The sequence below is a fragment of the Sinohyriopsis cumingii genome, unplaced genomic scaffold (assembly GCF_028554795.1).
Source record: "Sinohyriopsis cumingii isolate HCF-2022 unplaced genomic scaffold, ASM2855479v2 utg002059l, whole genome shotgun sequence".
Lineage (NCBI taxonomy): Eukaryota > Metazoa > Mollusca > Bivalvia > Unionida > Unionidae > Sinohyriopsis > Sinohyriopsis cumingii.
Genome location: NW_028316118.1, coordinates 1 through 27,935, shown reverse-complemented (window position 1 = coordinate 27,935; position 27,935 = coordinate 1). Strand labels below are relative to the sequence as shown.

Below are 27,935 nucleotides of genomic sequence, written 5' to 3'. Positions count from 1 at the left end.
TGCTGCTGTTGCTGTAGAAGAAAAGCTTGTTCCGCTTCCTTTTGCTGTTGTATAAATTTCTCCATTTCTTCTTTCTGTCTCTGTCTAAAATTCTCCACGTGTGTTAATGAAGAAGGTGACGAAGGTTCCGGAACAAATTCTTGCGAGGTAAAAAAATCCACAAAATCCCAATTCACCTCTTCTGAAAGTAAGTCCGGGTTCCCTTGGGCGGTCTCCACTGCTGGTGCACCCCAATTGGTCGTTTTCTGAGTTTCCGTCATGTTGAAATAACTGTCACATGGATTGACAGCGCACAGGCGCTAGCGAATCTATATAGACCACGTGACGTCACAGACTGCTCTCTTCGGATTGGATGCGGTCTGACTGAATTTTGTAACGCGTGTTTGGATTGGTCAATGAACTCAATCCGTTTCAATCCTTCCTCCCCCTATAAATAAGCGCAGTTCACTGCATTGATTCACCTGTTCTCGGCGCCTCAAGATGTGGACCACAGTCGAATCTTCCACCCTTGTTTTTTCGATGATGTTCAGGACGGACATACTAATGTATGTCCGATCCAAGTGGACAGTTGTCCACAGGTCAGTCACCAGTCTGTGGATACGAAGAGTGTATGCGGAGAGACAAGGATGCCTCAAGAGGACTCTGATTTATGGCCCTGCAGTAAGACGCAGCTTGAGGACAAGAAGATGACGCAGATGCCCTTTATGTTAAGGGCATATTAACATAAATCCAAAGGCCCTTTTCAGGGCCACTCCAATCTCTCGAAAAGAGATAGACTTTCAATTGCCTACCCCTGTTCCATTTCCATAGACCCATTAGGTCGGGACCGTATTAAAATAGGGTCCCGACCCTGTTCCATTTGACGCTCAACAGTTCCCAGATTCCCATGTTAAATTTACATAGACCCTATATTGACCCAGGGTTTTTCTCCATGTTAAATTTACATAGACCCTATACAGACCCAGGGAAGTCTGTAATGCTAATTCCTCATAGACCCTATATTGACCCAGGGTTTTTCTCCATGTTAAATTTACATAGACCCTATATTGACCCAGGGGTGTTTTTAATACTAATTTCCATAGACCCTATAGTGCCCCACTTCACTACTATTATATATTCTCCTTTTTATACAGTCCTTCCTTCTCATGGCTCTTCCCACTGGATCAATTCTTTGATTACTTTCTCGCAAACGCCATCTCTGAATATGTATGCCATGCCCCGGATGGCTTCCTTTCATATAGGATTCGCCAACGTTAGGCGTACTATGCAATATATCACAAACTTGCCTGTCAAGGTTACGGTCATTTATGTCCGTCAATGTCCGGTTAATTCAGTTCTGTCCTTCTCCTATATAAAGTTGAGATACTAACTGACAGACATGAGGCAATTCTGTCCCATGTCATGCCAGTTTCACCTAATGATTCTATTTGATCGAAGGAAACACTATAACGTGGGGTCGACGATATCGAGTTCTCTCCTCAAATGGCATTCATACGAAAACGATTGCCTCTGTGAAATATTTAGCAGATTTTACAGACCTGAAATTATTCCGGGTATGGAATAGTCAAGTTCCTGTAAAATGTGTAACACTTCTTGCAACTAGATGACAGTTAATAACATAATGTAGTCTTCCAGTTTTCTAATCTGGTATTTGATTCTTAACAAATCTTGCGTCAAAAAAATCTATTAATATTTTACAGACAATAATCGAGGTCTATTAAGAAGTCGTCAGTTTCATCTCCATAATTATTCATTGAAGGAAACATGTTCTTTCAACTCAATCACAAAGCACGATTAATGCAGGACCGGAAGTCACAAAGAGAGATTAATTTAAACTCCAAACGGTATTGTTTCCATTGTGAACGTTTTCTACTGCTCACCCTACGATTACTCCAGCTCACCCTACGATTACTACAGTTCATCCTATAAACTCTCCAAGCTCACCTTACGATTGCACCAGCTCACCTTACGACTGCTCCAATCCACCCTACGATTACTCTCTCCTACTAACTCTCCAAGCTCACCTTACGATTGCACTAGCTCACCTTACGACTGCTCCAGTCCACCCTACGATTACTTAGCTCACCCTACAATCTTTCCAAACTCACCCTACGATTCTCCAAGCTCACAATACGATTACTCCAACTCATTCATCTTGAACGATTTGACGTGCAATAATAACAACTATAAAAACCACTCCGCTTTTGCAAACAAGCTCTCCGACAATAAGTTACCAATGAGGAAGATAATAAGTTAAAGTCACATGTTGAAACAAGTACTACAAAGACCTTTGAATTACACGGAAGTTAATTAGAAAGAAATGGCTCTCTATCGTGAACTAAGATATCGTTGCTGTGTACCATGAAATTGTACGCAAATCCTAAATAAATAATAAAAATAAAAATAAATCTTATATTAAAGGAAAAATTCAACTTTCGATTTTACTTCGAAGAAAAGATAATATATTTCCTCACCCAATCTTAGTTCGATAGAGATACCAGTCACATACAATCAATGTGACGCAGTCTGCTTTAAATCATCAAGGGATTGTTCTGAAAATGAGCTATAACCTTTCCGACCGGGGCCCTTTTTGCGTGGCCCTTGAGGATACACCCCCATATTTAGCCACACATGATATACTGGAGAGTGTGAAGGAATTTAACCCCCAATCTGCTGTTGCAGTTACGGATAATAAGTGGATAGTGTCGCTGAAAACCAGAACAGGTAAGTGAACCTTCAAAATGAAACTAGTTTGTTCTTCATTAGGAACAAGAGTTAATACACTATCACTACTGCTTCTGTGACAGTGAACACTTTTACCACCAGGAATATTACCAACAGCATTAGTATAAGCAACACCACTACAACAGTAACAACAACAACTACTACTACTAATGCTACTAGTGATGTGACCTATTTTACAGGCGCTGATCCTGAGGGGTGATGGGGCTGAGCAGACACTCTCCACTCTAAAAATAAGCGTGAAACAAGTGGTGCGTCTCCAAGAGTAAGGTTTCTTTACAGTTAGATGGTTAGAATTATGCCCTGGAAAAGCTTAACACACATGAGATTCCGGCCCCATCCCATAGACAACGGGTATCCCCTGTTTAATCCTTCCCCCATTGCTAGGTCCGCCCACTGTTTTAAGAGACTCGCCTGGACAAATATGACACAACCTTGAAATGTTGGATTGGTTAAACGAATTACTTAACAATTAAGAGGTGTACGATCACTTGGATAGGTTATTACTTTAAAATCTTCATGCAGTTTACCTAAATAATTGATTTTTTCGTTCGAAAAATTGTTTCTGAGTGCTGTATATTATACTACATATACGATTATTAATCGAAATGGACCACGGTACAAAATACTCTTACTTGCAAATATACTGGCCACCATGTATAGCCTTGTCATGTGCTAAAAAATAATGTTAAACCCATGGGCATGATAGGTATGAATGCTCTAAACTTAGTATTAGGGACGATCGCTATATATACATTGTACTGTCAAGTTCTAGTTACATGACCCATAAAGATAAGCTCATGGTTTGCTTTCACCTTGAGGGCTTTATCAAGTCTGTCTTCAGCGTGTGTTTGTGTGATAGAGAGAGAGAGAGAGAGAGTTTGTTTAGTTACGTATGTTACATACAGTTTTAAGTACATGAGCGTTTCAAAAATAATATAATACTCGTATGCATACAGTTGTACACGTGTTCTTTTGTGACCCGCTCATTTTCAGAAGAGGGCTGTCTGACTATTTATGATGAGCATTTTAGTATGATAGAAACGCAACAGAGAAACTGAGCAAAACAAAATGTTCATTCGGAACAGGGGCGCCCGAAGAATATTTTATATATATTTTTTTTTTTTTTGGGGGGGGGGTTTACAAACATGTAACATGTAGTGGTCAGCTATTAAGTCTTACGGATGTAGGACAAAACATGTTTAGGCGTGAAATGGGGGGGTGGTAGGGATGGGGGTGGCAAGTGCCCCTCCCACCCCTATGTGCAGGTGCCAAGGTATCCAGTCATTTAAAGAGTTTTTCCTTGAATGCTCTGAACCCATCCGTTATCCCATTTTGTTGTTGCATTAAATTTAGTTGTTGTAACCTTGTTTTCAGTGTAACTTATTGCGTCACAGAGTGTAATGAGCTGTTGTAACCTTGTTTTCAGTGTAACTTATTGCGTCACAGAGTGTAATGAGCTGTTGTAACCTTGTTTTCAGTGTAACTCATTACGTCACAGAGTTTAATGAGCTGTGCAATACTCATGTTTATGGGATTCTCAATCTTATCGACTATCTTATCTAACATATCAATTAATTTCAATGCGATTTCCATCTGGGTAATTATATCTCATAAAGTATGAACAATGGACCCCATTTAACAATGTCCAGTCTGAGCATCTTTGACCTTGTTTCACGTGTCAGTCAATGCAGAAAGCGCGTCCACTTCCGTCTAGCAAGTGAGCGAGCGCAGCAGATGGTCGGATACTAGTTGATTGTGAAACTCGAGACCAGTTTACAGTCATTGTCCCCAGATCATCAGAAAGAGATGTGTGCCAGGTTATGACACATAAAGTACGAACAGTAGACCCTTGTAACAGTCTGTAATCGAATCAGGAGGACTTCATCAGTAACCACCGCTGGTGTAGTGTGCAAAAATGTTCATGTAGTGCTTGCAAATTCCAGATGATGATGACTGGTGGCTGAGAATATTAAATGCAGGGCCGAATTTAGGCATAAGCTAAAAAGCTACAGCTTAGGGCATCACACTCTGAAGGAGCCTCTCAAAATTTCAACAACAACAAAAAAATAAAATATAATCAAACAGTGAAAGATAGTTTTCTTCCTTGCTTCATTACAAATCGATCCTGCGTGTTCACTTCTTAGCGTCCAGTCGACTCGTGCGCGTTATTCCTAACTAGGCAGAGTTAACTTCTTCAATAAAGCCTACATTCTAGTTGTTTCACATTGATAAATTCAAACTATTGGCTTCGTTTACATTTGATTAGAGTATAAACTAACATCGTATCAAAGGAAGACAATATTGCTAATGTGTTAGAAACATATATTATGCAAAAAATAATTTAAAGAAAAACCAAAATAATTTTTTCGTATTTAATACTTAACGTCGATAAGAAGGCAGATCACATTAGCCTGTTGTTTTCATTTAATATAATTGTTTTTATCCATCTGTTTCTATGTTGGGGGCAGTATCTGGTCAAGTTATTTATTTCACTAAACGTTTGAAACTTAATATACCAGACCAATCTGAATATTGCTGTGGGGAAAATGTACCCTGTTATTGTGTGAAACTACTTTTTATTACTAATATTAGGGTTCTCATACGTCCTATTTTTCCTGGTACGTGAACAGAAGGACGAAAACTGGCTCTAGTGCCTTACAAAGAAAGATGGAGTACCATCGTTGGCAAGATAAACGGACCCCACATTTGCCTCCAAATCCGAATTTGACCGAGATGTCCCAGATACAACACGAATTGCAATCGCTGATGGATCGCAACGATTTGTCCGAAACAGAAAAATCGCAAACGTACGGTCAACTCTTGCAACGACTGAAACTCTTTCACCAGAAAGCTTTAGACGAAACACCTCTAACCACTCTGAAAGATTTTAAGGCCTTGATGAAAAGTCCATTACTATCACCCCCACCACCCCCAGGGGTCAAGACAGACGCAGCCCCACGAATGCCTGAGGAAGAAGAGGTACGATAAGTCTTTCAAACACAGTCAAGACCCAAGCCATCCCATTACCACCACCACTACCTTCGACTTCTACTCCCGTGGCACATCGGACACGTAACACCGTTTCCAAACCACCATTTCGCTCCATCCAAAGTATCATCAGCGAAGAGTGGCTGACTTATTAAAAATTGGAGAAAGTGTCATCCATCATTTACTACGATCTATCCCATCCTGCAGGTCACGGAGGAGTTCAGAAATTGTATCGTGCTGCCAAATGCGTCTGAAAAGTCTCCGTTTACCTCAAGTACATCGATGGTTACAAGAACAAGCCACGTACACATTACACAAACCCATTCGACGAAAATTTTCCAGACTTCACACCCGAGTGGAGGGCATCAATCATCAGTGGGAAACCGATTTAGCCAGTGTCTCTCATTTGGCCACCTACAATCGTGGCTACAAATATTTGTTTTGTGTCATCGACGTCTTTTCTAAATTTGCCTGGGTCGTGCCATTGACTTCCAAATCGGGCAGTGAGTTAGTGCAAGCCCTCTAACTGGTGTTGAAACAAAGCGGTCATCACCCTCTTCGATGGCAAACTGACAAAGGCATCGCATTTCTGAACCAAGCTTTCCAAAAAGAATTAAAGAACGTACATTCATTTTTTCACCACCGAGAATCCCGAAACCAAAGCCAGCATCGTGGAACGTTTTCAACCCACTTTGAAAGAACGCATGTGGAAATATTTTACGCATCAACAAACTCTCATGTACATCGACGTTTTACTGCACTTGGTTCAAGCGTACAACCAATCTTACGATCGGAGCGTCGGACGTGCCCCCGAAGAAGTGACTCCCGACAACGAAGTGACTGTTTTTGAGTACCTGTTTGGTACGTCCCCGACGGTGGCTGTCCCCAAGAAAGGTGGAGTGTTGACAGTAGGAGATTGGGTGCACATTGACAAAACCAAACGCACTTTCAACAAAGGTTACTTACCCAACTTGACCACCGAATTGTTTCATGTCACTGGACGAGTGCCTGGTCGTCATCCTGACGTCTATAAATTGGAAGACATGAACGGAGAAGTGTTACAAGGAACGTTTTACTTGCCCGAGTTACAACGTGTGACCAAAAAAGAAGACATGTACGACATCGAAAGCATTCTCAAACGAAGAACCCGTAAAGTGGGAAAACGACGTATCAAAGAAGTCAAAGTACGTTGGAAAGGATATCCTCACAGTTTTGATTCTTGGATCGTGCTTCGCAAGTCATTGACTATAAAAAGAAGTGACCATCATGCCCTTCCACACAACCTCAGCTACCACAGTGACCACTTCTTCACTGAGTTCTTCTCTGCAAGATCTACAAAAGCTACCCTTGTGGGTGTGGTGCGGAGAACGTGAGCCTAAAACGTAAATCGTCTTTTTCTGCCTAATCTTTGTGGTGTATTGTGTTATCGATGCGGCCATTGCCAATCTGAGTTTGCAACAAGGAGACAAACAATTGTGGACTATTTTACTGAGCAGGTACATCGGTTACCTTCTTCCCAATCCTTCCCTGAAATACTCCTCGAACGGGAACAACGGGAGTCTTGTGCCCAACGTCAGTCACCACCCCAACAACAACAACAACATTTTGGGCGGAGACACTCCTCTCACTTCCAGTGACCCCTCGGACAGCAAAACTCTGGAATTATGAACAACAACAACCAATTTTACTTGACGCTACCCAGTTACAGTTCCATGGACGTGTTTCCTAATAACACTTTGTGTTGTTACACGGCCAAATTACCACAGGCCTTCCAATTGGATCATGAAGCCCTTTGGGAAGTGGTTTTGGTGGAAATCATTCACCCGACATAAGTCCTAAATGTCCTTCCAAATCAAAATTTGCTTGCGGTTGAAGTTCTTGACGAGCAAATGCAAAAGTACTTGAATACCCATGCAGATTATAAAATGAAAACACATAACTTACAAACTCAGAAGTGGACCTATAACTTGATAATTCCCCCAGGCTAGTATTTTAGTGGTCAACATTTGTTCAGCACAATTGCTACTAGGTTTAATGCCGTGTTTCTGAAAGCTTTGGAGAGTGTTAGAAACAGTGTCACCATCGAGTACCATAAAGTAGCTCATCGCCTACTAATGACATTTCTGGAGGGTAATGTTTTGTCTATTTATTTTGTCCTGAATTGTTTGACATTTTGCGCGGGGACATGGAGATGAGGATGGCAATGATCAAGAAAAACGAATTTCCAGTCATTTCCGACATTGATTCTTTTACCAAGTTGTTTCGTTCCCCAGTATAAATGAACTAAGGACTGAATATGATCTTTGTGTACTCCGATGTGGTGGAGTACAACATAGTGGGACACACCTCCTGCAGTTATTGCGTGTCGTTTCTTTCAAAATGGATTTTGCCACGAACGCTGACAAGGAAGGTGGAAATACCTATCATGTTCACCGCAAATTTGTACATCCTTACAATTTACCCCTCAGCAAGTCGTATTTTGACACTGTCAACATTGCTATAAAAGGAGATCTCGGACAAAATATTCCATTCACCAAAGGGAAAGTCACGGTGAAACTCCATTTTCGAAAACGATTCTCTAACGACTCGTAAGTTATGTATCTAGTGTACCGAGGCGTCGCTCGACAGAGAGGACATGGTTTAGGAGATGTGCTGAAATCGGCCTTTCGTTCGGTGGCCCCGGTGTTGAAACCGATGGTGTCACGAGGATTGCATGCCTTAAAAGATGCCGCTTTGACGCACGGTAAAGAATTTCTCCAAAATGTCATCATCGACAAACAAACCCCTAAAGAAGCTTTCTTGAAAAAAGGCAAAAATGTCTTGCTTAGAACGAGCAAAGACATTTTGGGTCGACGAGAAACGCCTATAAATGCCCTGGACAATGTCCAGTCAGGCATTCCTGCTTCCCTGACACCACAGCAAGGACAAGGCAGAAAGACCCGACAAAGAAAACACCCCTTCAGAAACCTTCATACTCATAAAACTACAAAGACTAAGAAAAGAAGAACCGTCCGGGACTTAGACGTTTTTGATTATTAAATCATAGAGACAAAATATGATGCACCGAGAGTCTTGCGCCTGTTCCAAGTCGGAGCTGGATCTGTTTGCCATGCCACCCACTATGATGATGATGCAAGAATCCCAATAGGTCGAATTTCATCCCGTCTCCTCTTTGACGGATTCAGCTGCCACTGAGTTTAAAATCAAAGGACAGCCCGAAGATTACATCGATCTGAATAGCAGTCACTTGTACTTCAATGTCCAAGTGAAAAAAACGGACAATACTACTCCGGGAGCCGATGCTAGAGTAGCTCCCGTCAAAAATTTCCTGCATTCTTTGTTCAGTGAAGTGGATTTGTACTTGAATAACAAACTAGTCAGCAGTGGCATGGATACTTACCCTTACCGAGCGTACCTGGAAAATCTCTTGACGTACGGAAAAGTGACCAAGAACACTCATCTGGATGCTTGCGTGGTATGGAAACCTGACAGCAGATGACGATCCTCACAATGTGGGGTTTAATGATCGTCCAATGAAAATCCTACAACGACGTAGTTTAGAACTGTTGGATCGTTTGCATTTGGACATGTGGTTGCAAGAAAAGTATTTGCTGAACGAGGTGGATATACACCCTAGACTGAATCGTAGCAGTGCCGCTTTCCATTTGACGGCCCATGCCATCGAATACAAAATCATCATCGAAGAAGCCAGGCTCTACGTGCGTCGTGTGGAAGTGTTACCTAAAGTAGGAAACGACATCAATCACACTTTGAGCAGAACGACCGCCAAGTATCCAATACGACGTCTGATCATTGGCATCGTCAAGAATTCAGCCTTCAACGGACTTCACAATGAAAATCATTTCCAGTTTCAACAATACAACGTGACCAAGATAGAAGTCAGTCGCGATGGCAAGATACTGTGTACCAGACCCTTCGAACCTAAGTTTAGCAACGAGAAGAATTACTTGAGATCGTATTTGTCCCTGTACGAAGCCACCGGACAGTTAGGGACCAACGCCAGTCATGGCATTACATACGACGGTTATGCAGGATGTTATGCTTTGTGGGCTTTAGATTTCACTCCAGACCAAGGCAGCGACGAGGGACATTTCCACCCTATAAAATCCGGCCAGATTCGTGTGGAACTTCAGTTTGCAAATCCTCTACCCCCAGATAACACAGTGAATGTCATCCTGTAAGCCGAATTCGACAATATGATAGAAATCAACAGTTTGAGAGAAGTCATTCTAGACTGTTAGAAACTATGGAAGCATGCAATCCCTCTTTGAATGTTGGAGAATCTGTGGAATGGAAGGATACCGTGAAAGTAGAACCCCAAGACAAAGACGAAAGGGACATAATGATGAAGTCCAAATGGCCAGAACAAGAACAATATTTAGTCTCCTGTTTTGCCAAACACCTGGCCTAAAAAATTACAGAATTGATCAAGAAAGATTGCTGTGGATGTCACAACGACCATCGCATTCAAATTCAACACGACAAATGACTGATGCTGAGTCAAGAAGAAAAATTGACAAGTATCTGGACGAAGCTTGGAGTCTCATCTCGGAAGAAGTTGTTGCATCAGTGGTATAAAGACTTGCGTGATCATTCCTCTCCTCTATTGATGACTCTAGAGATCCACCACATCGAAGCTCTCTTGGCCCAGAGTTCGGAGACGAAGCGAAGAAACGGTTACTTGTCAGAGATTTTCAGACAAAAAGTTCGATTGATTGATAACTTATCATTACCTGTGTAGAATAAAACAAGAAAAAACAACACAAAAATGGATACTTGTGAACTTTATTACCTTTTGAACCACAGTTTGTACACTGCTTCTTGGAATCCTGTCTTGTGTGGTAAAGGTGAACTGCCTCATCGCAAACCTCAAGACCATCAAGCTTATGTCATCAACATGGACGACAGTCATCTCCTAGAAAGCCACTGGGTAGGCGTTTACTTTCCTAAAGAAGGTTGTGCAGAGTATTTTGATTCGTATGGATTGCTACCTTTGGAAGACGACATCATTGACTTTAAGAGAATAAATGCCCAGACGACACGATTCAATAGTGTGAACTTACAAGGCACATATTCCATGGTGTGTGGACAATATTGTGAGTATTGTCTTCATCAACGCAGTCTTGGATATTCTTTTGAACATTTAGTGACTTATTTTGATCGTCACTCTTCTACAAACGATGACAAAGTAGATCGATGGTTTGTGGCCATTATGGTTATCTTTTGCCTTGAGCTAGGAAACGTAATGTAAATCAATGGCCAATTTACTTCCATTCCTGGAAGTCTAGCTTGACTTCACAACGTTGTCAACCTTGTCCAAAATAGGTTGATGTTTGAAAATTGTTTGATTGTTTATTTTAAAAATTGTTAATTGTTGATGTTAGTTTTTTGAATAAAAATGTTGTTTTGAAAAAATGCATCTGTCGTTTGTTTTCCATTTTTATCATGATATATGCTCTTTGACTTCTCTCTATCCCTCACCATCAAATCAAACTATCCTAGCGTTCCGACTCTAAACAGTGTAGGGATGTTTTCTATCGCGTCCGCGCTTGAACCATATAAAACGGGGTAGTGTCCAGTCTAACCATTCATTGCTGACTCATCCGCCTATGAAGATGTGCTCAAGACTAGCCAAGCTGAATGAAGCTTACGTGAATTTACATCGTGTCAGGCAAAGCTTGATACCCTGAAGAGATAGAGAATGTCAGAATGTTGAAAGTGACTGAAGACCTGATAGAAAAACCCTTCAGAGAGGAAGTCAAGAAAGAAAAGGAAGAATGGACGGAGAAGTATAGGCTTCAGAAGCAAAGAGAGCAGCAGCAATAGCAGCATCAGCAGAAACCAGACAGAGGTTTTGTTGACTACCGTGTGGACACGAAAGAGTTCTCCTTCTCTTTCCGAAGAAGCAGACCCTATCCTGTGGGAAAGCCTGTCACCAGATGGGGACGCAATCTTAGACAATAAAAGATTGCCATAAATCCCTGTTCACAAAAAACAGCCCTTTTCAGGGCTACCCAATACTCTAGAAAAGAGATACTAATTCAGTTGCCAAATGTATGTTAGTAAGTTAAAAAAATAGAAGTGTGCCTATAAGCACTTCGTTTGTTTAACTTTGTTTGAAGCGTTCCGACTTTGAACAATGTAGGTATGTTTTCTATCGCGTCCGCGCTTGAACCATATAAAACGGGGAGGTCTCCAGTCTAACCATTGTTGACTCATCCTGCTATGAAGATGTGCTCAAGACTAGCCAAGCTGAACGAAACTTACGTGAATTTACATCGTGTCAGGCAAAGCCTGATACCCAAACTTGAAGAGATAGAGAATGTCACAATGTTGAAAGTGACCGAAGACCCGATAGAAGAACTCTTCAGAGATGAAATCAAAAAAAGAAAAGGAAGAATGGACGTAGAAGTATAGACTTCAGAAGCAGAGAGAGCAGCAACAACAGCAGAAACAAGACAGATTTTGTTTACTGCCTTGTAGACACGAAAGAGTCCTCCTTCTCTTTCCGAAGAAGCAGACCCTATCCTGTGGGAAAGTCTGTCACCAGACGGGGACGCAATCTTAGACAATAAAAGATTGCCTTAACTCCCTGTCTACAAAAAACAGCGCTTTTCAATACTACCCAATACTCTAGAAAAAAGATACTACTTCAATTGCCAATGTTATGTTAGTAAGTTAAAAAGACAGAAGTGTGTCTATAAGTACTTCGTTTGTTTGACTTTGTTAGAAGTGTGTCTATAAGCACTTCGTTTCCGTAGCTTGTCAAATAGTCAGTGAGTTTTTATAGTATTTAGGGTTTGTAAGTAAAAAGGTGAGTGAGTGCTTCTTTTAATTCAGCGCAATCCATGTTTCTTGGGGTAATGATATGTCAATGTTTTGGTGACGGGAATGTTTTCCTTCATGTCTGTGCTTCACAAATATAAAGGGAAACGCTCATCAGTCTGGCTACTCATCGTTGACGCATCAACTGAAGAAGATGAGCAACAGAATTACTAAATTGCTTGAACTCCAAATGCACCTGGAGTATGCCAAGCGCATCCTGGATGAACTGGCTATGGAGGCCGTAGCCGAAGAGGCCAGGATAGAGAAGGAGGAGGAGAAAAGAAGAAAGAAAGAAGAGGAGGAAAAGAAAAAACCTATTCTACCTCATGTAATGCGGAGACCTGTGTGTGAAGTGAAGCCTGAGGCGAGGATGCCACCACAGAGACAAACACCGCAGCCACTACCAACACCACAGCCTCTACCAGCACCACAGACAGTATCAGTACAGCTGCATGTACAGGATATAAGTAGGCCACAACAAGAATGTGGAATAGGAGAAGACAGAGGGAAGTCTTCACAATCCCTGAAAGTGAAGACTGGGAGAGTGAAGCCAATCAACCCTCCTCTGCGTTCCCAACCACAATGGCGAGTTGGGAGAACGATTGGAGTGGTCGTTCTATCTGTGGTGCCAGGCGTGGTAGATGTCACCATTAAGCAGGTGCATCTGGAGTTCTAATAACAGCCCTCTTCAGGGCTACCCAAAGCTCTAGAAAAGAGACACTATTCAGGTTGCCAATTTGTGTGAATGTGGAGTAGTGTGATTATAAACACTGATTCTTTTACAGATGAGTGTGTGTGTGTGTGTGTGTGTGTGTGTGTGTTTGTTTGAGCTCACGTACGTTTGTGTGAATAGTAGAATGTGTGTTTGCATAAGTGCACAAACGTTTGTGTGGATAGTAGAGTGTGTGTTTGAATAAGTGAGCATACGCTTATGTGGATAGTAGATTTTTGGAAGTTTGAAAGCGATCACATACGTTTTTGTGGATAGTAGATATTGTGGTTTTTGATAGTACATTTTGGGTTTGTTTTTTCTCCTTCCCGTGTGTGAATAGTATATTTTGGTTTGGGTTTTGCTCCTCACCTTTGTGTTGATAGTATATTTGTGGTTTGTGGATAGTATAGTAAGGGTTTGTTTTTCTCCTTCCCGTGTGTGGATAGTATATTTTGGTTTGGTTTTGGCTCCTCACCTTTGTGTTCATAGTATATTTGTGGTTTGTGGATAGTATAGTAAGGGTTTTTTTTTTCTCCTTCCCTTGAAAGGATAGTATATTTTAGTTTGTTTTTGCTCCTCACCTTTGTGTTGATAGTATATTTGTGGTTTGTGGATAGTATAGTAAAGGTTTGTTTTTCTCCTTTCCGTGTGTAGATAGTATATTTTGGTTTGGTTTTTGCCCCTCACCTTTGTGTTGTTAGTATATTTGTGGTTTGTGGATAGCATAGTAAAGGTTTGTTTTTCTCCGTTCCATGTGTGGATAGTAAATTTTGATTTGTTTTTTGCTCCTCACCTTTGTGTTGATAGTATATTTGTGGTTTGTGGATAGTATAGTAAGGTTTTTCTTTTCTCCTTTCCATGTGTGGATATTAGATAATATGTGAAGTGAGTGTAATGGATGTTTTCCTCCATGTCCGTGCTTGACAAATATAAAGTCAAAGCGTTTGTCGTTCGCGCCATTCAACATTGAATAAACGAAGATGACAATAGATCTATTCAACAAATTGAAGGACTGTTGGTATTGGATGGTGGATGCCTCTTATGTGGTGGAAAGGCTAGAACATGAATGGAGGTATCCAGTTACCAAAGACTTCATGGCAAGTCAAGCGACCAGCCTGAAAGTAGCCAGTGACCTGGTATGAGGTATGATAGAAGGGGAAGTAGAAAAGTTAAGAGGTTTCATTCAACATCCGTATGTGAGAGTGGGAACCTTGAAAGAGGCCCTTGATAATGTGATGAAAGTTAGTTGTTTTTTAGAAGACATACTGCATTGGACAGAGTGGTCTTTAGTGAAGTGGGGACTGGACCAACTAAATATAGGAGAAGAAATAATGAGAAAAGTGCTGGAAGAAGAAGTGAAGAAGATATAAGACAGGTGGGCTAAAGAAAGAAAGGACGAAGAAAATAGAAAGAAAAATAGGACTTTGACAGACTAAATCAAAACTGTATGAAGGTACATGAGAAATTTAGATCCATGGGACATCCTGACTGGATTCCAGAGAAGATAAAGAAGAAGAAGAAAGGAATTATTGAGAAAGTGAGGATATGGTGGAAGAACTGGAGAAAATAGAAGAACCCAAAGGCCCTTTTCAGGCCACTCATATGCCTCGAAAAGATTTGCTTTCTTGCCTAATAAATTTTTAGTCGGTTGTATAGTTATTTGTGTTTGTATGTTGTCTGTTGTATGTGTTATCTATGTCTCTATCCCGCCAAACGTTCTAGGGTTTTTTCCCGGTCTTTGGTCCGATTGAGGTTAGCCTCTTGCTACATTGTTGTTAATCGTCAGTACCATGAAGTCACCTCCACTGTTCCATTCCTATTGTCTGTAGACAGTCCCAATGCTTTTTTGTCCCTCTATAGTCCCACCCATGTTAAAATTCCCCATGTTAAATTCACATTGTCCCTAGATGTTCCCACGACCTTTTTGATTGGGATTTCCATTGTCCCTAGAGTATCCCATATTACTGTTGACGTAACTTATCAAGTCTTTTTTTTCCAATGTGGTTTCTGATAAGCATTTTTTAAAAAGCGATGTAGACAATTGCAGCTACAACGCAAGGCTTTTTCACAATTCTCTGGTTCAAATTTATTAAGAAATTTGATTAAATATATGACTTAGTTTTCTTCACTCCTTATGCTATTTATCTGTGCCTGAAGTTGACCAATACATTTTCAAACATTCGTATTTACGGGAACAAAATTAGAGGCTCAACATTCTACTCTGTGTACATAATTGGGTTGGTTCAATGATTGAGATTTACCTTAAACATATATAGATATATATATATATATATATATATATATATATATATATATATATATATATATATATATATATATATATATATATATAAGACTAAACTCAAAATGAAACAGTATTTTTATGAGGGGTAAAAAAAAATTGTATAGGAGGGAATGCTTTTCTTTATTTTTACAAACAGAAGAACAGAAGAATGAAGACATAATTACACTAATAAAGATCCTTTTCATAAGAATGTTACATCATTAAAGTCTGGCGTGCGTGTAACAATGTGAATCATACAACAGACGGGGTTCACTCTGAAATATTGGAACAACTACCACATAAGAACTAATAATAATTTATACTTTTAAATCTTTCATATGTTGCCATTTTGAGAGAAAAAAATCCAGTGCTGAGTGTATTACACAATATGGACTATATAACACAATGGTACATCAATGGATATTGGAATATTGGAGGACCTATCTACCCATATTTTGAATAATTAGATTTAAATTTTAGACCAGGTATAGATTACAAAACATTTTTTTATGAATAGTTCCAGAAGGAAACACTGGCAAATTTCAGAAACCTGAATCAGATCAGCACGTATTTGAGGCAATATTTATACTGTTATGTGGTAAATAATTTATTTCGTTCCGTTTAAAAGTACAACAGAAACCAAATCAAGAACGTTACGGATCAGTCTTTTGCAAAGAATTTTACCGAATAACAACAATGTTCACAAAATTTCAATAACTGACACCATATGCACTGGCTTTGTGAAAATTAACAAGATGTTTTTCATAACAAGATATTTTGATGAATCCGGAGTAACGTATCTAAATGAAAAAAGTTAATGATGTTTAAGTATCAATACATAAGGTTGTGTGGGCATCTGATTTGATGATAACACGCCTTAAAGACTGATCATATCATGTTTCTAAGACTGGAGAATCCTTTATAATTTTCCAGGGTCATGTTCAGAAGGAACTCGGAGAGTTTGTTGTAAATTACTAACATTAGGGTCCCAATTGATTAATTTACATATTTTCTCTTTTACAGATGCAGAAAATGCAATTCATGCAAGACGAATATCAGTCTTAAACAAAGAGGATGAAGAGTGTATGGTCTTCATCAGAACATGTCATCCAGAAGAAATTCCTGGAGTTTTAAAACAAACTGAGGTATTTTATCCAAATTTGCATCACCGGCTTTAGCAACACATTTACTGACCTCAGTTGTGATTGTGGTGTTGTTGTTGTCCACGTATTTTTTTGTTGCCACGTCATCGTCTGATTTTGGTTCTCTGGCATTTTAATTGTATTTCTGCTCATGCTGAGCTCCCATACATAATATCTTTAGTTTCCTGATATGTCAAGTAATCTCTCCCATGATTGTTAGAAGTGATTCCTCTGAGTTTTTCATTTTACCGGTTTTAGCAAACACCACTAAGTTATCTTTGGTCGCACCTGGAACTCGCAAAATAATAACTGTCAACGGGATATTGCTCATCTTTAACCGTCCTTGCTGACCCTGAAAAACAACAACCTCATTTGTGTCAACATCGACGAGGCGCAAAAGATCAGCAACTTTATCTCGTGTTGCATATTTGGATAAATCAATGTCACCCAGGACCTTGCCTTTGGCAGATCTTCTGTAAATATCTAAAATTATAAATTATTAACCTGTTTAAAATGATGCCATCTGGTAGCATACTCATGCACGACTTTATGAGGCAGCGCTGATGACATTGACACAGCATTAAGTACCGCAAGTACTTCTGGACCACATATTGGTGGATCTTTGTTGTCTGGGTTGGTAATGTTAAATACCAGATTGGTATGTCACCGGCTAAGCGGCTCATACCTAATTGTTTTGCAATCGGAATAGCTATTGGGGCTATCCTTCTGAATAAACCTTGAACAATATCGCCGAGTCCATCTCCTTAGATCATTTTATAAATCGGTAATCATGAATTTATCACCCTGACACTTTTAGGTCTACATTGGGCATTGTGTATAATTATGTTATTTTGTTATTGCCGATCTAATTGATCACTCACTATAGTAATTGTCGGTAATTTCATCGAACAGCGCCCAATAGATGCTGCTGTCCATGATGCCACCAGTAAAAAAAAAAAAACACTGACAAATAGCAGCTGCTTGATTGATGATTTTGTGCGAATTGTTGCTGGCTCGTCTTCCACCAATAATAATTTCTAGTCGATCAACATCGGCGAGGATGTTATTGGGACAAAGTTTATCCTGAATCACTGGCGATTCAGAGATTATATTACCGCCTTGTTTCCTATGACATCTATTGCGAGTGGCAATGCCACTTCCGGTCGCTCCTTCAGGTGGCTCATCATATGGAGCTGGTTCAGGAGAAAGCTGCTCGAGTGCCTTTGATGCAGCCTTTCTCTTTTCCTTCTTTGTTTTAGACAGTTTTTTTCTTTCTTCTCTCGATTTTTCAATGTTACACTATTTCTTTTTGTGACTTTTCCCTCCACTGTTTAGCTAGTTCAATCTGCTTATCTACCATCTGGTTAAAAAATTTAAAATCTACATCAGTTTTGATCTGCTTAACACCGGAATAAATGCGATATATGTATCTACTCCAATCAGCTAACTCACCAGAATTTACAGGTAAAATTTGATTATTGTACATTCGCTGGAGAAATATACCTTTTGCATTAAATATAGCCACTTGAGAAATAAATTATATGATTTAAATACGTGTGTTGTTTATTATCTGTCTGTCTGTTCAGTAAGTGTATGCTCATATGAATTATTTCATAGTATATTTTTTATGTGGGACAATGGCTGAAGTGGCAAGAACTTTCAGACAAACTTTCGATTGGACTTCATGGGTTCGAGTCCATAACGCGGTAGACATATTATCGGCATTTGCGACAGATGTTATTATAGTGCAGAGAACCTGCAATGCCTCGCAAAAGACGAAATATACTTAAATGGGTCATTGTAAACTTGTAAAAAAGTTAACCAGGTGCAACTTACCTGGCCCCTCCATGAACCCCAACGGGCGTTCATTTTAAAGCGCACGTGATTCACTTGGGGTGGGGGTGGGGGGAGGGCGTGCTTGACAATAAATTAAAATTTCATTTCGCAAGCGATTCACGGGGGTGGGGGTGGGGCGTTCATTCACAATGGAAAAAGAAAAATACTCTGAAACAGTCCGACAATTGCAATAGAAAAAGAAAAATATAACAATTACCCAAGGTTTAAGAGATACCCAACACATTTCAGCCTTGTCGGGGAAACTTCCTTTTGTTATTTTTTGTTTTAGGTCAGATAAATTTGCCGACCCATTTTTGGGAGTCTGACCCCCCACCCTAGTCAATATATAAGCCTTGGATTGGCCTTTGGATAGTTTAATGAGTCAACACTACTTGGCTAACACAAGTTTGTTTTTGTTTTAGCCCCCATTTTGCAAAACGTGGCCTTGATGAAAAATCAGCCGTCATTTTTTTTGGTCCCCCCCCCACCCCTTTAGGGGCTTCTAGTGGCCAAGTGATCTAAAGGGCTCACTGCCATCTCACATCTGTCTGCATGGATTCAAGTCCCGGATTCGACCAATGTGGTTGTGTTAGAAAGCTTGCCAGTATCTTCTCGTAGGTCGGTGGTTCTTTCCGGGGTTTTCCCGGGTTCTTCTTCCACCATTTATACTGGCTGCCATGTATAGCCTATCTTGTGCTGAAAAGTGATGTTAAACCCCACAACAGCAGCAACAAAAACAATAACCCTTGCTGTTTGCGCTCAGGCAACCATGTTCTGTTTATCCAAAGATACCATATCTCAGGGCAATCTACACAAGTTCCGGTTTGTTTTTGAAAACCGATCACTTCTATGTTGGCATTATGGAATTGCAAAGTACAAGCAACATCCAAAATAGATGAGCTTTACAACGTGCAAAACTACACATCATCGAAAATTAAGATTTGACAATGGAAGTGCTCCAATAAGCATAGGCAAAATTATGCTTGCAAAAACATATATTAACACACTTTTCTTTGAAAGTTACTTATAGTCTGACTCTACATCTCCGTTTGTTTGTACCCTCCTACCGATTTAAAAAACGAGAACGTTTAATGTGATAAAAAGTGCACAGAACTAAGTCAATTGAATCATTTATTTATAATTTCTAACCTGACTGTGACCACAATGGCACTAATGCTGACATCCCCTGCACCATTTCATGCTTAACGGACTTTCCATACTAACATGGCGCCATATTACATACACTATAGGCTAGTTTATTTCCATCAGACGACATAATGGCGTACTTCATCATGTTCGACAACTGCTGAATAATTGCGTAAATTACATAATAATAATAATGAGGACATTGTATAGCGCCTAATCTTAAGAAGCCCTAAGCGCTTTACAACATTAGACAACACCTATAAGATAAAAAAAACATATAATGATATTACAAAAACAAACACCATGAAATTAGAAAACATTAAAAAACATGCTGAGAATATTTAAGGATGGAAACATTATTAGGTCTTTAAGTTTGTTTGTGCAGTCGAAATAAGTGAGTTTTGAGAGCCCTCTTGAATGTGATCACTGTGTCTTTGTGTCTAAGTAAAGTGGGCAATTCATTCCACATTGCTGGGCCTTGGTATGCAAAAGAATGCTATCCATATGACTTTGTTTTCATAGTGGGAATAATGAGTATACGATTGTCAGAAGAGGAGCGTAAGTATCTTGCTGGTGTGTACACATGGGTGAGGTCGGATAGGTATGTTGGAATAGAGTCCGACAGTGAAACGTAGCACAGAGAACAAATTTTTTGTTTGATTCTGGATCGAATGGATAGCCAGTGTAGGGTACAGAGCAGCGGGGAGGTGTGTTCTTATCGTGGTACTCTAAGTATGACCCGAGCAGCTGTGTTTTGAACATGTTGAAGTTTCTGGAGCAGATATTGAGATGAACCAGACAGAAGTGAGTTACAATAGTCCAGTCTTGAAAGTACTAATGAACACACAAGTGTTTTAGTGACATCAACTGAAAGATATTTGCTAACTGAGCTGATGCGTCTCAGCTCAAGATATGCAGCCTTGCATATGTTCATGACATGATGGTGCAATGTGAGAGTACTGTCCAGAGTAACACCTAGGTTTCGTACTGATTGTGCGAATTTAATGTTGGTGCTGCTGATATTTATTGTCTGAGGTAAAGAATGTGAATGAGAAAGTCTTTGTGTTTTGATCAGAATGGCCTCAGTTTTATCATCATTCATCTGCAGCTTGTTACATGTCATCCATGATTTCACATCAGAAATGCACCTCTCTACACCTTGGATGGTAGCATCAACTTCAGTTGGGTGGTTAGATTTGTATATTTGGGTGTCAACAGCGTACAATTGGTGCGACACTGGATGATGATCTATGACGCTTGAGAGCGACTGAGTGTACAGAATGAAGAGAACAAGTCCCTGTGGAATAACATAGATCAGCTGGGCTGGAGTGTATTCCATTTACAGATACAAGTTGAGAGTTTGGAATTATATCCCTCTGCATACATGAACACAGAAATTAAACCTTTTGTTAAATCCACATGAAAAGCAAATTTGTAGTTGTCATTATTTTCCTTTGCTTGATTCGACATTGTAAATATCGGACACAGACGACTTATGTATGTACATTTGTAGTCGTGATACACCCCTTGTCCAGAAACTGGAATTGGATCCGAGCATGTCCATCTATTACACTGAAAACTTCTGTTAAGCATGAAACGTGCATAAGATGACGGTGTTAGGGCTACTCTACTCAGAGTCTGGTTAGAAACTATAAATCAATGAATTAATTGACAAAGTTCCTTGCACTTTTTATCACATTAAAGATTTCCATTATTTAAATCGGTTGGGGGGGGGTACAAACAAACGGGTTTGTATTATCAGACTATAGTGCAAGGAACTTAGTCAATTCATTCATTGATTTATAGTTTCTAAGGGATATAATTCCAAACTCTCAACGTTATGTAATTTATGCAATTAATCAGCAGTTACCGAACAGGATGAACTACGTCATTATGTTGTATGATGGAAATAAACTAGCCCATAGTGTACGCAATATGGTGCCGTGTTAGTATGGAAAGTCCATTAAGCATGAAATGGTCAGGGGATTAAGCATTAGTGCCATCCTGTCACAGTCAGGTTACAAGTTATAAATCAATGATTCAGTTGACTTAGTTCTATGCACTTTTTATCACAATAAACGTTCTCGTTTTCGAAATCGGTAGGGGGGTACAAACAAACTGGCATGTAGAGTCAGAATATAATAGTTTAAAATTACTTCCAAGATTTATTAAATTGCCTTCAATAAGCCATAAAATTTAACAAAGTAATGAAGCCCTATGTTTGGAACTAAGTTTGTTGCTTTTACCATACAGACACTACCTCAGAGCTGGTCGGAGTAGGCATAATATCCAAAAATGGATAGTAAATTGCCAGATAGTGGAGTCACTTATTTAGTGACTATGGCGCAGAGTGACCTTAGGCCTTTATAACTTTCTATGGCAGAAGTAGTCAATTATTTCCGAATAGACCGTGCAGAAATTACCTACAATATTTGGAAATAATGGCCGATTTGTGGAGGCATTTCCACGTCTATCGTCGTCTGCTATGCTATACAGTAGCGTCATCGGCTGATAGTATGTTTCTGTAACTCATACTAACATTTCATTTATCTGGAGTCAGAATAACTAAACACTGATGTTTTAAAGGTTTGTATATATGATTTTGAATTGGTTAAGTATTGTTTACAGACAAGTGGAAGGGACCATTGTGTTTCTACTTCTGCTTTGCAGTATTGTTCCCGGGTAAAATCGTTAAATTTAGATCAGTGAGGTAATTTCGGACAATGACATTGCATGCTACCTGCTCAGCTATTGCATATATAAACCTTTGTGCAAAATGGTATGTCTGAACATAAAAGAATTTCACATGGTGGATGGGTATATTATCTTGCATAGAATCCTCCTTTTTTGATGCACTTAAGCACTCACCTTTAGTACACTTTTCAGAAATATAGTCCATAGTGATATCTCTCATTACTTCAGAAACATTAGTTACTGTAGCAAAGTATGGATAACATATGACAATGATGTATTCCCTCGTACTCTTCTCAACAACGTACTTTCAACCAGATGACCCCTTGTGGTAAAGAGGTGTATTCCATCACCCAATTTTACATCTCACAGAAGTCTTTCTTCCAGTACACCGTTATGCATATGGACCTATGAAAAATTATGTATTGCAGAGCAACATCAATAGCACATACAAAACTCAAGTTCATATGAAAAATTACATACATAAATTTAACTTAGCATTTAAAAACTTTTTGTAAAAATGTATTTCATAATCTTCATTTTGGAATAGATTTTGTTGCAAAAGCAAAATTAATCAAATTGAAAAATTTTTTTTATATCATGATAAACTTGTTGATTTATGATTAAGAAAAATACTTTGACATATGATTTTTTCCATACTTAATTGGAATTGTGAATATAGACAGCATCAGTAACTCAGTGTACTTTTTGGGAACTATTTTGCATCCTTCATAACTTGTGTCTTTTAAAATGCAATTAATTAGAGACAGAAAACCAGATGTTACAGGAGAATGTTTTATTTTCATTTTTATAGCTCTTACCATTATCAAACCAATTTATAAAAAATAAATTAGTCAAAATAAGTATAAAAAAAGTATAATAATTTCCTTAAAGACTGATTGAAAATTTACTGTTAAAGTAAAATTGCTCATTTCTCAGAGAGAAAATCTTATTTATCAGACAGAAAATCTTACTATTTCTTTTTAATAAGCAAAAATATAGAGGATGCTGATTTAATTAGGAAATGTAGCATGAAATTATGTTAATGCAAATTTCACCAAATAATAATAACACATATCCACCATTGAATATCAGTAATGACAGATCCATATAAAACTTTGTAATGTTGTACACCATTGTAACTGTTTTTACTAATGCAGTTATTAGCGTGATTCATGTCTCTAACACATATTGAATAGCAGACTGGATTCTGATTATGCTGAGAAGTTTATTTGCCCTGTCAGAATAGCTGATAAGGAATTTCATGAGAACTTAATGATTGGAAGAAAGAGAATTAGTGAAATGCAGTTTTTTCATGGTATCTAATTTGTTATAATAATAATAATAATAATAGGATTTTGAACAAATGTTTCTGTCAGTGTGACTCATTGTTTAATAAATGCTATACTTGTGACATTGTAGAGAGAAACTTTCTCTATAGAACTGAGAATTTATGACTGCATCAAAATAGGGTGTGTGACAGTACTTTAAATGTACAACAGAAATGCACAGAACAATAATTGCAGACAGAAAGTTACAATATCAATTTTCACTGTTTTGATAGACATGTAGGACATAGAGTCACATGACATAAGGTCACACTTTGAATTTTGTAATGTAGCAGGTTATTTTATGGCACAGGTTTTTTTTACAGCTTCTTCATTGGGATTTTAACAACATGAACAGTTTCAAATGGATGATCTTTATAATATTTTCAAGATATTTTATAACAGTTTCCAACAAAAACGTAATGAGTGCATACATAGTACCATACATATGACAGATCCAGGATCTCAAATCAGTAAATTTAAAAATTTTGATCAGTAGATTGGCTTCTAAACCATTAGATTTTATGTCAGCATAAATTTTATGTTGTTTAAGGGAACTGAAAGCAAGGGCATATTTTGCCATAATATTTATTCTCTTCATAGTATAATAAAATAGCAAGTTTTGAAGATAATATGTATTTGAGGAGTTTAAGTCTCAGAAATCATCATGTATATTTAATTTAATTATTTTCTTCTTTTTTTTAATTTTAAAAAAATCCTATTACATGCTATTGTAATGTAACTTTGTTTACTGGATTTGATATTGTCTAGAACAGAGTTCAGTTCTGACTAATTGTTTTACTTCTGACATAAACAACTAATAAAATCGAAACACTGTATCAAGTTTCTGCCCTTGATTCAGAACCAGTGATAGTTTTAGTAGACAACTTTTAAAAAAAAAAATTTAAAAGTCTTTCTCAGAGTAAGATTCATTAAGTGATATCAAAGCCATACATGTTATTAAACATGTGTTTATTGTTACAAACTTCTAAATTTTCTAGAAGGTTGACACCCATCCTAGAATCTGTTTTGCATCTTAGTTAGACTTATTACTGATGTATTGAGAAAGAATAGTCAGTCGTGCCTAAACAAGACATCAAGGTGTTTATGCTGTGTCCAGTTTGGACTAATTATTTTATTTTCTTCAAATTATTTTGAATTCGAGTGATTCTTTTCCCTGGAAATACTAGTGCTCTAAATTAATTCTTGGACAAGGACATTTATTGAAATTTATTCACAATTCAAAAACTAGAATAATATTTTCTGTAATTCAACAAGAGACTGTTGACACTTCACAGATTACAACAGACATCATCGTCTTCCATTTTGGATTTCACCGGGATTCAAACTCAGTTTCATTCAGGATTTTTTATTACTAGGAAGTCTATTTTTTAATTCTTGGATTATTTTTGGACTTGATTCATATAACCATAAGTTCTTTTTTCTCATTTTTTACTTGATAGTCTTGGGAAATAAATTATCTGTTAAATTTTACAAAGCTTGTTGTCTTCACTTTTTTCCAGTTACTTTTTGTAAGAGCCTAGACTCATAACAATCCTTCATACCTTTTCATTTTAAAATCCATTTAGGGTGGGGGATTACAAAAGAGTCTAAGCAAATGTAAAAATGCTGAATAAAATGCACCTCTAATGAGCATTTTTAGTTGTTGCTAAAACATCATCTATAAGTGACAAAGTCGAAAACACTTCCAAACTGATTTTAAATAACCACCATAAATGTACATGAGCATGTACATGGTTCACCTATACAGATCACAGTGATCACTGATGTTATAGATGAGCAAACTCAACTTTACAACTAGATTTTTGGGGTTGAGTCCAACTGAATCATTTGGACTTTGTCAATTTTTGGTGAAGTTTTGAAAACTAAAATAAAATTGTTCTAGTATCAGTTGTTTAACTGTTTATACCTATATGTAATTCCAGTTATGCAGTCTAGTTACTCCTGTCAGTTAAAATTACAATTAATAGTTTTTTCCATGCTCATGTGTAGTCATATGGCCAAAATATATGGTGTCATGACCTAGAAGGCAAATAAACCCTAAGAAATGTGGTCATGTTTTGAATTGTGTCCCCATATTTCCCATTGATGATACATGTATCTTCCATTAATGAGCACTGTTTTATTGGTCAATCAGCTAATTAAAACATATGCTCGTGAATGTGTAAGAGTTGTTTTCTTGGCACAAATGATATCAACACCTGCAAAGGCCTTCATTACATTTTGCCTGTGAATACAACACTGTAACTACTTTGCTGGATTGCAGGTGCATCTCAGAAGCTACAAATTACTGTCACTCAGCGAACATCTTAAAACTCACATTGTAAATTTATACTCACTTTCCAATCAGAAGTTCAAGGCAAGTTTACATTTGTGTCTTAGGTGCCCATTTTGCCTGGTAATATGCCCCTGATTTATTAGTTGTTTTTATCTTAAGTGTGACAATATATATTATATTGTCAATTGTGTATCACAATACATATTAATACTAGGCACAGGGAATATTGTTTCATCCCAACAAATTTCAGTAAAAAAGTTATAAAAAGCATGATATCTGTACTTAAAATAGCTTCGGTCTGATGACAGAGAATTTGAATTGTACATTCAATAAACATAATCTTAAATAACCCAGTATTAAATTGCAGAGTGAGGATGATAAACTGGGTTACCTGGGTGGTGGACAGGCAACCACCATGCCAGATTCCAATGAAAAAGTTGAATTCAGACTAGGCCTTCCATCTGTGCAGATCAATACCTCTTCAGATCCCTTCACTACTGGGACACCTCCAAGGCAACATAATCCAGCAATGCAGCAGCAGTCTTTTGGATATGAACATCTACCCATGGATCCAAGAGGAACAAACATACTTCCACAGAAAAATGACAATGTATTTTCAGCATATTTTCTCTCTATTTCTCTCTTTCACATACCTGCCATAATCCCAGAAAGTGGGGGTTGGAGTTGGGGGGAGGCGGAGTGAAACCCAGTGTGTTTTGAGGTTTTGAGGTCCCTGAAAGTGTTTTATTTTTGGGGGGGAGTGAGACTCAGTAAGTGTGTTTTGAGATTCCAAGGAGGATCAGTGTGCATGACCAATATAAAGCAATGTAACCCAACTGAGAATAAGCTCTCATTTCATATAAGCCTATAGAAAATGATTGGAAATTTGAATCGAAATAAAGAAAATAACTTGTCAATTTTCTTTAAGGCATTTAATACACTTAACAAAGAAACAAATAGTTTGTAGACTTAGCATTGTCAGAACTGTATCTGATGCTATTTGAACATGCCAGCTATGCTTGTCTCTATAAAACAAAACCAACATCACACTTGGGACTGACTATTTCTTTGAAAAAGAGATATACTATTTCCAAGCCTAATGTGGCCTTTAGAACTGGTAATACAGCAGTATTTTTTTCTAGTATGGATGTTAATGTGATTATCAACACAAATCAACTGCATAAACAAGAATGTGTGATTATTATTATCTTTCAGTCAGTCTATTTCATGGCTAAAATCATTCAGAAAAGCATGCATTATTTATGGCTGGTATTTTAAAAAGATCAAGATAAAGAAGAATAATAAAGAGAACTAATCTGAATGTTCAGCTCAGCATATTGAATATGTTCTGGTTTGCCCTGATGTTGCATACAGGTGGTACTGCTATTTCAGTGGTTGTCATATACTCCAGAATGATTTACTTCAGTATGTTGTTTGCAGTATCACACTGTAAAGAATGAAATGCTACCCATTGCTGCTTTGCTTCTTCATGTCAAACTCCATGAAACAGGACCTCTGAAAGTTAGGTTTGCTGAGTTCATTGTTTCCTGAATCTGAGGAAATGCGTTTTGACACTTTGCCTTCAAAAAGTAATCATACTTGAACACAATCCTGATGACTGAAATAGTCATGCTTTTCATTTTATATAAGAAGTAAAATCTGACATCATAGAAATATATTTGCTGTTCACAAACTTGAATGTAACAAAGATGGCTTAAACATTATTATTTGAGGCACACTGCTGTGCAATAACTTTTGTTCTTAACACACATCTCTTTGATTTACTTATATCATAAAATGAATTGTCCACTTTACCTATGCAGATTAGCACAGTAGGCTCCCCCAAAGCAGTCTTCAAAGGACTTGACACATCAACCTAGGTAAAGTTTACAATTGTTTTATGTTACAAGTAAATCAA

At 38.2% G+C, this 27,935-nt stretch overlaps 1 protein-coding gene across 1 annotated transcript; it reads left to right on the top strand.

The window, feature by feature from the left end:
- Positions 1–2,506: 2,506 nt before the first annotated feature.
- On the top strand, positions 2,507–26,627 carry LOC149771195 (uncharacterized; the record flags this gene model as incomplete). The annotated part of the gene is made up of 3 exons (XM_089948744.1): positions 2,507–2,724; positions 16,599–16,720; positions 26,385–26,627. Coding segments are annotated over exons 1-3 (531 nt in total), but the record flags the coding sequence as incomplete, so codon positions are not given.
- Between the last annotated feature and the right edge of the window lie 1,308 nt (positions 26,628–27,935).